The following is a 17,110-nucleotide window of genomic DNA, read 5'->3' as shown; positions in this document are numbered from 1 at the left end:
AATAATTTTTTCGTTCTCATAGTGTTGTATTTGAAGCAGATCATTGAGGCTATGATTCATAATGTTTGTCAGTTGAGGGCGCTATTGTACCACTGTTGAGTTTGACAGCCACAGGAACAAACAATGCTGCTCTTTTGTTCGGTTTTGGTCTCAAAATGATCTTTGAGGGGGTGTGGCTAATTCAACGGCTCAGTCACATGAAAGCTTCAGAATGCTAAAATCGCTTACAACACCTTTAAAGGGATAGTTCACCCAAATATTCAAATTCTACTATCATTCACTTACCAACATACTGTTCCAAATCTAAATGGCCTTAGATTTAGTGGAACATAAAAGATGATGTTAGGCAGAATGGCAACCTCAGCCACCATTCACTTTCATTGTACAGTATGGGAAAAATATGCAATGAAAATATGCAATGAAAGTAAATGAAGAATGAGACTCACATTGTGCCTAACATGTTCTTTTGTGTTCCACAGATGAAAGAAAGTCAATCGGGTTTTGAACAACGTGAGGGTGAGTAAATTATATTTTCTTTCTTTTTTTTCTTTCTTCTTTTTTTCTTTTAATTTTTGTATGAACTATCCCTTGAATGATGTAATTAATTATACAATACATGTGACAAGGTTCTTTCACACTCTTTCAAGGAGGAAACAGGAGACGGTGAATCAAACTCAAAAGGTATCTTTATTTTTGCTCACTCTAATGTTTTTTGTACTTGCAAATGATGCCCACACACACACACACACACACACACACACACAAGTGTAGGCTAGTTTCTCTCTCTCCACTCCGGTGGTTTGGATCGCCTTTTAAATCACTCTCACTGCAAACACAAAACAGCTGTCAGAGGTGATTTCCCACAGGTGCCAACCCTTACCGCACTCACTCTCTTGGCCATGCCCCCATCACCACATACCCCCATCGCCCGACTCAGGCCAGGGAGACATCCAACCTGTCACTTACTCCCCCCCCCACCCCATTTCTGGAGAGGAAATCCGCAACAGCCATCTGCGCCCCCGGCCTGTGGAAGACCTCAAACTTAAAAGGCTGGAAAGCTAGATACCAATGGGTGATCTGTGCGTTGGTATCCTTCATTCGATGGAGCCACTGGTGCGGGGTGTGGTCTGAACAGAGGGTGAAAGCACGCCCCAACAGATAGTACCAGAGGGTGAGGACCGCCCAATTGATGGCCAAACACTGCTTCTCAGTTGTGCAGTACTTAGTCTCTGTCATCGAGAGCTTGCGACTAATGTACTGCACAGGGCTCCCCCTCCACCATCTGGGACATTACCGCTCCCAAAACCCTGTCCGATGAGTCCATCTGAAAGATAAAATGGAGAGAGAAGTCAGGAGAGTGCAATAACGGCCCGCCATAGAGTGCAGCTTTTACTTGCGTGAATTGCACTGGACCAGATCTAGTGCCCCCTTTTTAGTAAGATCAGTCAGCGGGCTGGTGACAGTTGAATAATTAGGCACAAAACTACGATAGTAGCCATCCAGCCCCCGGAACTGTCTCACCTCCTTTTTGGTCTTAGGTCTTGGGCAGGCTGCAATCGCCACGGTCTTATCAATTTGCAGCCGCACCTGTCCATGACCCAAGTGGAAGCCCAGATACTGTACTTCCACCTGTCCAAATGCACACTTCTTAGGGTTTGCCGTGAGTCCCGCCCATCCTAACTACTTCAGGACAGCCCCACTTTTTTTTTTGTGTTCGGGTAATTGGTAGGGACGACTGTGTACCACTACCCCTGGGGTTGTTTCGATATGGTGTTCTATGAGATTTGTATGACCAGGAAGAGGCAAGAACATGTCAGAGAATTCTCCTTACAACCTGGCATCCTCCGTGACTTGTGACGGTGAGAGGTGGTCTCTGCAAGTGACCTGGGTGAATCGATCGGTGGCTTTTAAGTTCGCCTCCAGTCCGAGCTCCTCCCTTTTCAGAACCATCATCGCCAACTTCACGGGGACTGCCTCGTTTCACCTCATAATCGATTTCCCCAACCTGTCGTGTGTCCTCAAAGGGTCCTTGCCATTTAGCGAGTAATTTAGAGCTTGATGTGGGGAGTAATACAAGGACTTTATCTCCCAGTGCAAATTCCCATAGCCAAGTACCCCATTATACAGCCGGCTTTGACGTTCTTGATCCTGGAGCAAATTCTCCTGTGTTAATTGCCCCAGTGAGTGGAGTTTTGCTCTCAGGTCAAGAACGTATTGAACTTAATTTTTGCTGTTTGAAGGTCTCTCCTCCCAATTTTCCCATAGGACATCGAGCACGCTAAGCAGTCGATGCCCTTCAAATTGGGAGAACCCCATGGAGGCTTGTGGGACCTCTTGTACTGCAAATAATAGGGGCTCAAGCCACTTGACCAATTTCGAGCGTCTTCGTGCACAAATTTACGAATCATATTCATTAGTGTCTGATTAAGTCAATCAACCAAGCCACCTGTTTTGATTTAATCGATTCGATTTAATCCCCAATAATTCATACAGTTCGTGTAATGTACGTGACATAAACTTTGTGCCCTGATCAGTAAGGATTTCTTTCGGAATCCCCACTCGGGAGATTATTCTGAAGAGTGCCTCCGCAACACTATGTGCTGTGATGCCATCTGCTCTAATAGCCCGACTTGGTCCATGCCAATTGGGTTGTATTTTCCTGAGCATCCTGTTTCACTCAATACAACCGATCCTTGATAATTTAAAAATATGGAAATGCGAGTACAATGTCTGGCTGGAGACGCTGACCATCAATCACTTTCACTTGATCAAAGGCATGCCTAAGGGTCTTGTCTCTCATCTGCTCCAGAGGGAAATCCCCTGTAGGGAATCCTCTAAGGGCTGGGGAAGCCGACACTTCCCTCTCCCTTATGTCATCCTGATGCGGAGCTGACGTAGATGGCCCCGGCTCCACCTCCCTAGCCAGTGCATCACAAACCACACACCGAGACACTCTGTTACAGGACCCATCCACACAGATTTCCCTCAAGAAAGCAGTAAATGCTGGCCAATTCGTACCCAAGATTAGTGGATGGGTGAGGCGCAGCCTCTACACTATGCTTTTGTCCCTGAAATTGAATGATGACCATCACTAACGGGTAATCGTGAATATCCCCGTTCATACACCTTACCTTCACCTGCCGGCTTGTATCCAAAGCCTCGGACTGAATCAAGCTTTGGTGAAGTTGATTACAACCTGAATCCACCAAGGCTTGATATGTACCCCCCTTTATTCTCACAGGCATCCGGTATGCTGCTGCTCAATCGGGGGTGGCCTGTGGCGCATCAGGCACCCAGACCAATGTCTCCACCTTCATCGTGGGGCATCAGTCCTGGAAATGCCCAGGACCCCCGAAGCTCCAGCAGACCGGCCCAGACTTCACGGCCACACCTGCGGCACTGGATTCACCAGCCTGTGGGGGAGAGCGGAGAGGGTTAGGGGAAGCCAGCGGGATGAACGGCCACGGGACCGGGTGACCAGTTTTGGGGAAGGAATTCCCTGTTTCCGGGGAACAGGAGCAGGATACGGGGAATGGGAGGGTGAGGGAAGGAAGAAAGAGTGGGAGAGAGAGAGAGAGAGAGAGAGAGAGAGAGAGAGAGAGAGAGATAGAGAGAGAAAGTGGCTCGCCGTCCCCTGGATACACCACTACATGATCCTCAGCCAACTGGATTGCCTCCTCCAGCCACGCCAGACAGTGGCACTGGACCCACTCCGCCATCCCCTTCGGCAGCCGGGTGAAAAACTGCTCCAGCACCACAATGTTGATGATGTCGTCGGCATCACCCTCCTCCTCAACCAGCAACCACTGATGGCAGGCGTTGCAGAGCTGTTGTGCGAAGGCGAACAGGTGGCCGAACTCACTCAGCTTCAATGTGCGGGTCCCCTGGCGATGCTGTTCTGGGCTGCGGCCGACCTGTTGCAGGACGGCTTTCTTCAAATCAGAATACCCCAGGAGGTTGGCCACCGGAAGTTGGTGTGCCACGAGTTGGGCTTCCCCAGACAGCAGCGGTAGCAGATGGACCCCCACTGTGAGCGTGGCCACTTCAGGGCTCTGGCTATGTGCTCAAAGAGCTTCATGAAGGCCTCCTGGTCATCCTGCAGTGTCTTCTTCACTTGCTTCACATGGGGTCCTTCTGCTGCTGGGGTTACAGCTGAAACCCCCTCCTGGGGCAGCAAGCTCCACAACACCCGCTGGTCCTCCGCTTGGCCCTGGAGGAGCACCTCGAAACGATTCTCCTGCTGTATCGCAGCTCCATGAGGGCCTGGTGTTGTGCTTGGTGGATGCTGGCGAGGGACTTGAAGATTTCTTCCAGTGGCGAGGACGTTATGGCAGTGTATCCTTCCTCCTTCCTGGGTTTTGGCACCACTGTCACAAGGTTCTTTCACTCTCTCAAGGAGAAAGCGGGAGATGACAAATCAAACTCAAAAGGTACCTTTATTTTCACTCACTATAATGTTTTTTTTTTTTTGTACATGCAAATGATGTCCACACACACAAAAGTGAAGACTTGGCTCTCTCTCTCACCTCCAGCGGTCTGGATCACCCTTTAAATCACTCTCTGCTTTCACTGCAAACACAAAACAGCTGTGATTTCCCACAGGTGCCAACCCTTACCGCAGTCACTCTCTCGGCCTCGCTCTCCACAGACATCGCTCGGCCATGCCCCCATCACCACCATGTATAATTGTCAATTTCAATTTAATTCATTAACATTTATTGTCACATCATTTGAGATTTGGAAATATAAAAGAAAAACATTAGTAGATTTAATTATAATACCTATCACATATCTTTTGCTTGTAACCTAAGTCAGGAGTAACGATATTGCACGTGAACAGGTTTCTAATTCTTGCAACAGTTGGATTTCAGCTAATGTATCTTTATACAGCAATGTGTTATTGCACTTCGAGATGTTTGGCAATTTCAACCATTTAACAATGTGTACAGTATGTCAATAGCTGTGATTTTACTCTGCACTAGACGTTACTGCTGTTTTACACAGAATTTCATTAATTCAATGCAGTATCTATACTTCTATCAATTTCTTTTAGAAAAAAACAGAGCAAAAGACAAAGAGAAAAGAGGGTGAAAGAGAAAGAGATATAAAGAGAAAAAGATAATGCTATGAATGTGCTTGTGTGTTATCAAAGGACCAGGGCTGAGTGGTTGAGGGGGGACATATCAATTCATCTTCAAAGTGCTGCTCAACTGAAAGATACATCTGTCATTGACCTGCAAAAACAGCTGTGAAAAGAGAATAAAAGTGTGTGTGTGTGTGTGTGGGGGGGGGGGGGGGGCAGGTTTAAGTGGTTTACGAGGACTTTTTTTTAGGTTACAAACTTGTAATTACAAGGGTATTATGCTATAAATGTGGTTTATGAGGACATTTCTAGTGTCCCCATAATTTAAATTGCTTAAAAAACATACTGAACAATGTTTTATTGAAAATTTAAAAATGCAGAAAGTTTTTTGTGAGGGTTAGGTTTAGGGGTAGGGTTAGGGGACAGAATCTATAGGTTGTACAGTATAAAAATCATTATGTCTATGGAGAGTCCTCATAATGATAGCTGCACCAACATGTGTGTGTGTGTGTGTGTGTGTGTGTGTTCAGGGTGCAAACTACACACTGACTTTCGGGTGGGAGGGGGGGGGGGGTCTCCTTTTTTTCATCCGTGTTTGGTGAAAAACCTTAAACTGTTTAGATGCTGCTGACTGTAGGCCTACCACTTCACTGGTGTTCGCGCTAAATGACTTCTCTTGTTGAGCTTCAATGATTATTAAATTTCATCATAAAAAGAGTTCAAATGACTTAAAACGTCCTATCCCACGCACACATGTGCACGTGAGTGAGTGAGTGAGTGAGAGAGTGAGTGAGCGAGTGAGAGAGAGACACAGAGACAGGGAGGTGTGCAGGAAAATGACTTAATAAACATACTAAATAATGTCTTAATGAAAATCTAAAAAGACATAAAGGTTTTAGTGACGTTATTTTAGGCTTTGGGGTAGGGATAGGGGAAAATATAATTAGCTTAGCATCAAAAGAATAGAAGTTAAAGGAAAGTCCCTACCATGATATAAAAGTAAGTGCGTGAGTGTGTGTGTGTGTTTGCGAAAGCAAGAGAAAGAGAGAGACAGAGACAGAGAGAGTGAGACACACACACACACACGAGAGAGAGAGAGAGAGAGAGAGATAGAGGGAGGGAGGGAGAGAAAGAGACTTCTTTTGTCTGAAGGCTTTGCTGGATGATTGATCATCTGCAGTAGTGAAAAACAGGTTACTGCAGCAGCTCCTGCACAGACTGCTCTCATTGGCTTGCTCTGCTTCTCCTCTCTCACTCTCTCTATCTCTTTCTCCCTCTTACACACACCTCCACTTGTTTCCAACCTATTGCTTCTCTAGTTATATCCATTCCCCTCTTTGCTAAGCTATGGGAAACATGGAAAGACCTATGCAAGATCATGCTACAATTTATTCCATCAGCCACATCAGCTGCTTTTCCTCTCTATATTGTCTCCTTCTCTATTACTTACTTACTTACTCACTCACTCACTCCCCTCTCTTTCTATGAAATACTTGACTGTCAACTTAGACTCATAAATACACATACAGGCACATTTTCAGCTGTTGAACAGGACAACTGACCAACTATATCCAACCACTCAATGGCACAAGAGCACATGAAGACTCAGAAATTGGCTGCAGCATGCAAACACAGCAAGCTCTATCCTCCCTACTGCAGCCAACACACCCACTGACCCATATAAACACACACATGGTCTCTCAAAGATCAAACAGGAGAAAGCAAGCTTTAATAACACAAATACTAACATAATATAATAAACACAAATACCCACACACAAAGAAGACAAGTTATACCAACATACCACCAAATACCTTTGCTTGTAACCTTACAATACGTCACTATGGTAGGCTAAACATTGCTTCTGCCAAAGTACAGTTACTAGAATACTGCCGAAACAAAAAACAAACATAATAAATTTAAGGTGCATGCAATAATTTTTTGTTTACGTTACCTTACAAAAAATCTAGAGCAAACTAGCCACAAATTTGCTGCAAATTTGCAACTCATTATTTTCACCCGAGCTTGTGATTCACAAGTTTGTAACTCTTCACCGGTAGTGGTGAACCAGCAGCAAACCTTTGGCAACAATGGACAATTTTCCACAAATATTGTGAAAATAATCAGTAGTGAACTTGCAGCAAGTTTGCTGCAAATTTTCCATGAACTCTCGATTTTGTAAGGGATAGATCTTGAAAAAATATCTTTCCAAGAACATTGAGTAGGAAAAAAAAAAAATCCAGAAAACACGAGTTGTGGAAAATCAGATGTGATCAAGGAGCTTTTTACAGCTTTATACCATGTGTACCACTGAGGGATGGTAAGACTATCCCTCACAGCCTCATTGTCATTCCCATTAAAAATGGTGCTACACTGAACAAGATCTATTGCACTGTGTGTCAGTCACCTTGGACGAATGCCACTGTAGAAATTAGCTATTCCCATTCAGCCATGGTTAATTTATTTTGTTATCGAAAGTGTCTGATGAGAGGGGAACCAAGAACTCTCACATGAAAGTAGCTGCACATGTGATTCACATGGTAATGTGATCCCAACATAGCTGCCCCCATGAGGCAACCCATCACATGTAAAATAAAACTGCTTTATTAGGCTACTGATATGCATACAGTGTTCATGTGAGTGTTCATGTCATACTTAGGCCTGAGCAAAAAATACTAAATGCACCTTTAATATGGTATCTCATTTTATTATAATAACAATAACTGATGTGTTGTTATTATGGAACCACAAAACACAAAAACACATAAAGAACCAAAATCAAAGTACACACATTTACAGAAAAACTCACTAAACAAACCTACATACACACTGATATCTACACTACAGGAGGTACAACTCAGAATATGACAGAGCTGGAGTACCTTGCATGGTTAATGTTTTTGCCACACATATCTCCTGCACATTTTACAAAACGCCCACCATGCATTAAACTACCAATAACAGTGCATGAGACCCATTATAGTTCAGTGTTAGCAATTATTCTAACAGCTGCTGTGGAAGAAAAATCAAGCTCATGGATTGTAGGTCATCTGGCAATATCTGCCTTCTACTTACAGTCCTAGTTCACCAAAGTAAAAACTAACCAGGATGAATGAGCAAATCTGATGTGTGAATAAAGTAAAGAGGGAAGGGCTAAGGCTAAGGCTAACATGCAAGGTGGAGGAAAGGGAGATACAATGGACAGCAGGCGGGGCGGCATTTCACTGGTATGATTACTGTAAAAATCTATGATTATGGTAAAAATCACTATGATACTATTTTTTAGCTGAAAGGTTTGAAAGACACATTTAAAGAAACCCATCAGATTCACATTCAACATGGTAAACTGGTACACTTGAAGAATTCTGGAATCTGAGCCGAGATATCACCAAAAACTGTGCTGATTACCTTAACAGTTATTGATTTAAAAGGCCAGTTCAATGCAAATAAATGACGTGAAAGTATATAATATTCTCCCCAAAAAACATTTTCCACCAACAATTCACACCGAGTCTGATACAGAATTTTTATCATTTGCTAAAAAATGTCTGTATACCTAAATTGTCTGACTAAAACTATTTCCAACAACAATTTCAGACATCTGATTTCTGGAGTTTTCACTTCACCCATGCTTTCTCAATTAAATCAATATACTGAAAAGTTAAGCTCCGCCATTGCATCTACTCTTCCACAACTATACCTCTATGCTGCCCCAACATCCTTCCTCCTGTATTTTTCTAGTTTTTCCTGTGTCTCTCTCGCTTTCTCTCTCTCACTCTCTGGTGACATTTGTAGTGTGTCCTCACCGCTTGTATCCGTAATGCTGCTCTGATCTGGGCTCACCATGAGCTCATTAGGTCAGGAGAACACAACATCACTCGCTGTGCAGTTATGCTCACACACACACACACACACACACACATACTGTACATGGCAACACAAACACATGCCATATCTACACAAACTAAACCAATAAACCAAACATTCCCTATAAAGCTTTTTTGCTTTCTCTACAACAGAATATATCAGCATAGAATATCCCAAAGTGCTTACTTGTATGATTATAAAAACAGCATGCCATCGAAAAGTTTGTGTGTCAATGAACGGAGGTTTGCAGATGTGGTTGTGTATTCCATTGTGTTTGTAACTCACCCAGTTAGCACCACTACAAAGTCCATGACATTCCAGCCATTGCGTAGGTAGGAGCCCTTATGGAAAGCAAAGCCCAAAGCCAAGATCTTAATGCCTGACTCGAAACAGAAAATGCCAATGAAGTAGGGTTCTGTGTCCTCCTGTGAGAGACAGAGGGATGGACAGAGAGATTCAAAATTTTATATTAGAGACCAGTTATTCCCTAGAGTTTCTTCTGTTCAATGATGTAGCTTCTGGTATTGCAATACACTGAAACAAGGACACACCAATCAACCCAACTGGGACTTACCAAGCGCTCTGACATAGGTGTCTTGTCTCCGTCTGGAAGGTGTTGTTCCAGGGCCAGGACAATGCAGTTAGCGATGATTGTAGCCAGGATCATGTACTCAAATGGAGTGAGAATCACAGGTCAAGGAAAACCCTAAAAACATCATGACATACTGCTACAACAGGTAAAAATGCTTGTAATTTACAGACTCTCTAAACTTCAGTGAAGATATAGAATCAAAATGTCTGATACAAGAGGGCAGACCCATCTAATGTGCATCACTATGTCCTTCTATCAGCATAGCTGGTCACCAACATATGTTGTGTTTTGGATGCAATTCCCCAGTTTAGGATGCTGGTGTCCCTATCAAGTTTGTTCACTAGCTTAACCAGCAGGCCAACCAGCTTCACCAGCTATTTTTGCTGGAGAACAGCACGGCTATGCTGGTCCACCAGCTAGACCAGCAACAAACCAACACTGCAAAAACCAGCCTGGACATATATTAATCAACATGATCACACGTGAAGTCTGCACATTGCTTCCAAATGTTCCAGTAACCTGGCATCGGGCCCTTCATGCCGACTTACTGACAAACATCATCTCCCATCAGACATTTTTGCATCGGTTCAAATGTGTTTACCTTCTCCTGTGACACAACCAAAAGTGGGTTGCATCAACAGCGTGGGAAACCAGAGTTTTCATCCTGCATTGTAACCAGGAGGTAAACGCATTCTCATAATAATTAGAAGGTTTCATTTTCCCTCTAAGATTACATCTGTACTCCACTGATAGCTAGGTTTAGGGTTGGGGGTTCGGGCTTAGGGTTAGAGTTAATAAAATATGCATTTCTCCTTAATGTATTACATCCCTTACAGCTAAAAAACAACTTACTTTACAACTCACCTTTTTAGTGCCTAAACCACATTCCTTATGCCCTGTCTACCCCAGATGCGAACAGCGCATTGTGTCAAAAGCAAAATGCTCCCATTATAATTATAAAAATTATACTTTCTACACTGGATGCGTCCGTCGCATTGCGCAGACAGTGGACAGATGCACTGTTCTATATCTGATGCACTGCAGAGCTAACCAGTCACTTTACTAACCTATCTCTCTTAAAATGATTGTGCTTACCAAATATAATCTGTATTTTTATTTATGTATTTGCTATCTGTTAATTGTATTTGTTATATATTCTGACTTCTGGCCATTCTTGTCTCTGATCTACTAATTTAAATAATATTTTGTGTCTAACCATCTACCCACAGTTCTTGCACCAATAACATTATATTAATAATTATATAATAAGTATATTTTATACCAATGGGTTTACACTGATAATAAAAGTAGGATAGAGGTTATTCACCCATTTAATCATTGCTCAATAGACTTAAGCTCATAACTGACTAGTCCTTGCTATCTGCACATCATTTGTAATGTTCATTTCGACACATCCTCTGTAGATAGCCAAAAAACCGTTACTGTGTGTCGTGTCAACAGACCCGTCTGGAGTAGAAAGGATGTAAGTCTAACCCCAAAACTAAGACTGTTTGATAAAATTGTTTTCCCAGGACCAATGCAAAATCACATGTCCCTCTAGCTAATTACAGGCCAAGGTAAAATGCAGCTGTAGAGTTACAGAAGTTAACTGGCAATCAAGTCCCACTAAGCAAATGCTACAAGCAAGTGTAGCATCTCTTTCACCCTGCATGGGTCAAACAACATCTCCCATCATCTCCTGGTATGGCTGGTTGAGCTTGTGGCAAAATAAGCTGGTATTCATGCTGAAGTAATACTTGCTGTGGACGAGTATGAGTCAGGCAGATTCTGTATGCTTCAAATGACCTCATCAGTCGCCGCTCGTATTTACTTCAGGCCAATTTGTGTGTGCATGCATGTGTGTTGACAACTAGCACAAGGTTAGAGCATTGTGTGGTATTTAAAGTGACATGCCACTTTGGCTCACTATACACAAGAACTTGGGGGTGAGTAGGATATGGCTATCAGAACTTTCTCAAACATGCACACACACACTGAACTTTTCCATTTCACTACATGTGGCATTCGCCAGCCACAGGAGGGTAAAACAGCATGCGATGGTTACTGAGAAAACAAAAATGGTTTATTTCAGTGTGGCATAAACTGAAATTTATGTTGAGAGAGAGAGAGAGAGACAGAGAGAGAGAACTGGCAAGCTTTAAAAGGCTGCTTACTGTACAGACTATAGCTCCTGTAATACCCAGCAGTCAATACAGCATTACAACAAATTAACACCCTTAGTGCCTTTTAATTAGCCCTGGCTGGCCCCTGCACTGAGCGTGTGTGCATGTTTTTTTCCACATGCATGCATAATCTAATCAGTGTTGTTGTGTGTGATCATTCCAGCGACTAATTTAAATACTACCGTTTGTGTGCATGTGTGCGCAGCTGGAAACTTAGAGCCCTTTTTTGGAAGTGCCTGCCGGGATGGTGGGATGAAAGGGAAAGTGCTGCACTCTTCGTCTCTGTCTTTTAGGAAGGTTAATGGACATCCTGTGCCCACTCTAGAGTCCCGTTCGTGTGATATGGCCGCAGTGTGTGTTTGTGGTGCTTTGAAGACTCACTCTCTGGCATTGTGAAAGAGGGGCCTGTTTAAAAGAGAGGATGAATATGAGACACTACTATGATCTGCTTTGGCAGAAAACTTTAATTATGAACCCACCATCCTCCCTCTGCACAACACTATATTTAGCAACGCCATAGAGTTAAAAGAAAAAGGGAGACAAAGGGAGAAATTGTCCTTTCTCTCTGTGAGTGAAAGTGGTGACAGTAATGTCAGGCTTGAGAACACTATCTGCCTGCTCTGAGAGGTCATTCCTGTTAGGAGTGAGGTTACTCAGCTTGCACAGGAGGTCATGAAAAAAGACTAAGAGGGGTGAGAGATAAAAAACACATAGAGAAAATAAATTCCTGTAGCTCAGCTTGTGAGGCATGGCACTAGCAATGCTAAGGTTGTGTGTTCGATTCCCACAGAACATCTGCACTGATAAAATATTTAAATTGAATGGATAAATTGAAAACTGTTCTGTATAAAAGTGTCTGCCAGGTACATACTGTCAATGACAGTTATCAATTTAAATGTCAATTGTCAATGACTGTCAAAAGGTGCACTCAGCAATTTTTTCCTCATTAAAAAACGTTTGACTCCAAAAGATCTGAATTGTAATTTTGCAATATATGTAGGAAATCATGACAACTCACATTAAAATGAAGACCCTAGAGGGGAGGCATGGGTAGCTCAGCGAGTATTGACACTGTCACGAGTTCAAATCTAGGGTATGCTGAGTGACTCCAGCCAGGTCTCCTAAGCAACCAAATTGGACCGATTGCTAGGGAGGGTAGAGTCACATGGGGTAACCTCCTCGTGGTCGCAATTAGTGGTTCTCACTCTCAATGGGGCGCGTGGTAAGTTGTGCATGGATCGCAGAGAGTAGCATGAGCCTCCACATGCTGGGAGTCTCCATGGTGTCATGCATAACGAGCCACATGATAAGATGTGTGGATTGACTGTCTCAGAAGCAGAGGCAACTGAGACTTGTCCTCCACCACCCGGATTGATGTGAGTAACTGCGCCACCACGAGGACCTACTAAGTAGTAGGATTTAGGCATTCCAAATTGGGAGAAAATGGGATTAAAAATAAATACATAAATAAAAATTAAGACCCTAGTAATATCAGTAACCTTATAAAAGCTGTTTTATTCTACATGGATGGGGTCCCATCATGGGGGCTCCATGTTAGAATCACATGACCAGCTGAATACTACTCACTTAATCTCAGTAACCTCCTGTTATTTGACACTTTCACTCATTGATTAAAGTAATCATGGCTGACTGTGAATACTAAATTTCTGCAAATGATGCTGCATCCAAGCCACTAGGTGTCAGTGTAACTCCAAGATGACACAAAGACAAAAGTTACTGAGTGCACTATTTAATTTATCAGAACAATTAATTATAAAAAAAAGGTAAACCAATATAAAATATGTAATCATGCTCCCTGACCCATTTGTCAATTCCATAAAAAGGGACTTTTGTACCATCTGAGCAGTTCAATGAGTGTGTTACATCCACACCGATATGCTGATAACCAGGGTTTTAAATTAACACAGTTTGATTTTTTTACCTGCCACTCTGTAATTTATAAATAAATTTATATAAATCTAATTTTAATATAATGTTATTTGATACTATAACATACAGTATAATCCCATGTTATACTTATTATCATAATGATAATTTTGCAACATGCAAATGGATGCTAAAGAGTAGACAAGCCAAGAGAAACTTCTTGTTCAAGCACAACTTTTGAGGCTGTTCTGAACTGACACACATGACAATTCACTTAATGTCATGATAATGCATGTCATGTGCTATGTACAGTATATTAATGTATACAGCCACAAATATTTTTAATTAAGCAATGTCAAAATAAAGTGAACCTGCAGATTCGAGTTCACAATGCATGTAAAATGTGAACTGCTCCATGGAAATAAAGAGAACTAAACTCCTGGGTTGGTCTGTGATCATTTGCAGTGCTCTCATAGACGACACTATATTTGTAAACTCTTTTCAGATGACTCAAACAGAGAACTCTATGCATGAAATACACGCATTTGGCAGGTTGGCGGGTGTTAATTTCAAACCCTTCTGACAATGCAAGAAAACTGTGTTTACATGAGATCTGAAATCATCGTGTTATTCTCTGCTACTGACGTGAAAATTTATACAGGCATGCGCCCAACAATTGCGCACATTGGATAAGCTAGTAAAAAAAACACTGTGCAGTCACAAATGCAAAATCAGGGTAATGGGCAAAAATCTACATGTACTAAGAAAACACCTGAATTTACATGACCAAACACGTTGTTGGCTTATTAAGCATAATTGTTGTAAGATTGTGCATATAAACAGACTCTTGAAGTAACACTTAAATGTATGGCTTTGCAAATCCACAATCAGCTCAGTCCCAGCTGCTACTGCAGGCAACATGCCTCTCTAAACCACATTTTTGCACAAGATGTATTCTTGTTTTGAAACGTGCTAGACATTATTTTCAAAACTAAACTGAACTTGACACAGCATCTTAAAAACATGCCGTTCATGTATGAAATGCTCAAAAGCTAGAATACAGACACAATTACCGAAGACATCTGTGCATGTGTACAACAATTGAAAAATTGCATAGACGTTTCCACCTAAATGTTTTAATCGACTGACAGCTCTAGCACATACATCTATAGAGTACTGTATACGTGTGTCAAGCTTCCTTCTAAAATTTTGCCTCTCAGAATCACTCTCAGCACCCCATCGTGTCAATCTCACATTTTCCCTCCCTTCATCTCTCTGCCTCTCCTCCCTGTCCCCTAGCCGGCTGCTCCTTCGCTCTCCCTCTCCAACTGAACCTACACATTCATCATATCTTTCCATCAGCCCATCTTCATTCAGCTGAGTGAAGTCTGCACCGTCAGCACCATTGCCTGACACACTGCTCCACGGAGAGATGGATGGAGAGAGATGGAGAGACAAGTTGAGACAAGAAGACTGAGTGAAGGAAAATAATATAATCTAAAATGGGACAAAAAGATGTAGATGAAGGCAGAAGAAGGTAGAATGTGCCAGTGAATGGGCGGTAGCTTCGCTACAAATAGTGAAGCTACAAGCTTAAATCAATTTCTCAGTAGCTAGTTGGTATCTTCTCTAGCTTTAAATCAAGTAGCTTTTCAGTAGCGAAGCTATATATTCAATTAGGTAGTAGCATAGCATTGACAAAAGCTACACTTCTACATCATCCCGTGTTGATGGTGTTTACTGCGGTAGTTTTCAATCAGAACTAAACATGTCCTTTTCACAAATGAATCACTCATTTGAGCAGGTTATTTACAATGAATTGGTCAGATGTGATAGCAAAGCAGTCTGAATCAGTTCATGATTCAGTCTGAATGACTCAGAAAGCTGCTGAATAATTTGGAGTGTCGCCAACACACTAATGGAATACCGGACAACACAGAAAATAAAGATAATGCTAGTTGCAGAGGATGTTTATCAACAACCAATTGAAACCAAACCTACAAATGCATTATATCATTTGCCAGTGATGAAGAAGGTCTTTATTAAGTTCAACATGTGTGCAGCCTGTGAACGAAAAAAAAAAAGTAGCAAAACACTTAGTAGCCTACACAAAAACACATTAAAAAAGTACCATGACATTACCATGTTTTTTGCACATATCCCATTACCTGAGAGCACCATGAAAATACAATGGTCAATGAATATGGTAATCATATAGTGAAGTACCATGGTAATATCATGGCATTCTTTGAAGTACTCTAAAGCATAATGTAAAAACAATAGTATACGAATATGGTAATCATATAGTGAAGTACAATGGTAGTACCATGGTATTCTTTGACTTTCCTTGAAGCATCATGTGAATACAGAATGGTGCATAAATATGTTAGCTATATACTGTATCAAAGTACTGTGGTATTACTATCTGATAATATCAGATATTGGAGTGTTATTGCCCAGATCTGCTCACACACACAAGGAATATAGCCTCTGAACAGAAGCTTTCAGTACATACAGAAATACAGCTGGACACAGAATTATGTTCAAATGATGTACAAATGGGTTTGAGTAGTATAAATACGAAACATAAAATGTGAAAATTGAGTACATGAGTGGACATGAGAAAACATGTTTTGTATAGGTAGTATGTATAAATATGTTTATTTTTACATGTATATACATTTTGTATTGCACCATACTTTATACTTGTATACTGTATTGCACTATACTGTACTATACTGTACCATGGTTTTATAAACATCATGTGAATATGTTTTTTAGATGCTTTGTCTATGACAGTATGCTCCATACAAATGAAATAGCAAGCTACTTTTGGCGTGTAGCTTGTAGTGTAACTTGCTACTGAAATGTAGCTTTCAGCTTAGCTTAACTAATTTTTCTGTTGAGCAGTTGGTAGCTTAGCTAGCTAAATTTTTTGAGTAGCTTGCTCAACACTGCATATTGCTAACGAAACTGGAAACTGCTTGCGAAAAGAACAAGCTCCAATCAGATTGTCTGACTGCTACACAACTTCCAGGAGTCAGGGTGCACAGGTTTTTATCAATCCACCGGAAAACAAAAATAATGTTTAACAGGTACCGGGCTGATACAATAAAATATTTAGTCTGGTAAGATCGATGTCAGACAGTCTCTTCCTCTGTAAGTGGGTGGTTATTGCGAGATGGGTTCAAGTTGCAATGTGAACTAAAAAAAACTTCTGATAGTCATAAGTCTTGTCCAGATATTGTTATATTAAGTATTTGACTATGCTAAATTAAATAAATTGAGTAATGCTGGATGGTAACACTATGACAATGACAACAAAAATAAGAAACAAATATATAAATTTACAAACAGTACATTTATAAACAATAAATATATAAAATAAGCAGTCATGTGGAAACTTCATTAAAAGGCTGTGTCAACTGCACAGGTGTAATAAAACACATGTGAACAGGACATATATTATCATCCACATTTTCTTTCAAATGATATACT

At 41.5% G+C, this 17,110-nt stretch overlaps 1 protein-coding gene across 1 annotated transcript in view; it reads right to left on the bottom strand.

Moving 5' to 3' along the window:
* The window catches only part of cacna1aa (calcium channel, voltage-dependent, P/Q type, alpha 1A subunit, a), a 125,831-nt gene that overhangs the window by 93,058 nt on the left and 15,663 nt on the right, over positions 1 to 17,110 (bottom strand). Inside the window, exons 2-3 of the mRNA XM_051714551.1 lie at positions 9,525 to 9,630; positions 9,236 to 9,375 (exon numbers count right to left, since the gene is read on the bottom strand). Of these exons, the coding sequence (XP_051570511.1) occupies positions 9,236 to 9,375; positions 9,525 to 9,630 (246 nt within the window). The remainder of the gene's footprint in view (positions 1 to 9,235; positions 9,376 to 9,524; positions 9,631 to 17,110) is intronic.

Source organism: Myxocyprinus asiaticus, chromosome 13 (genome assembly GCF_019703515.2).
Source record: "Myxocyprinus asiaticus isolate MX2 ecotype Aquarium Trade chromosome 13, UBuf_Myxa_2, whole genome shotgun sequence".
Lineage (NCBI taxonomy): Eukaryota > Metazoa > Chordata > Actinopteri > Cypriniformes > Catostomidae > Myxocyprinus > Myxocyprinus asiaticus.
This window is presented reverse-complemented; position numbering and strand designations above follow the sequence as displayed.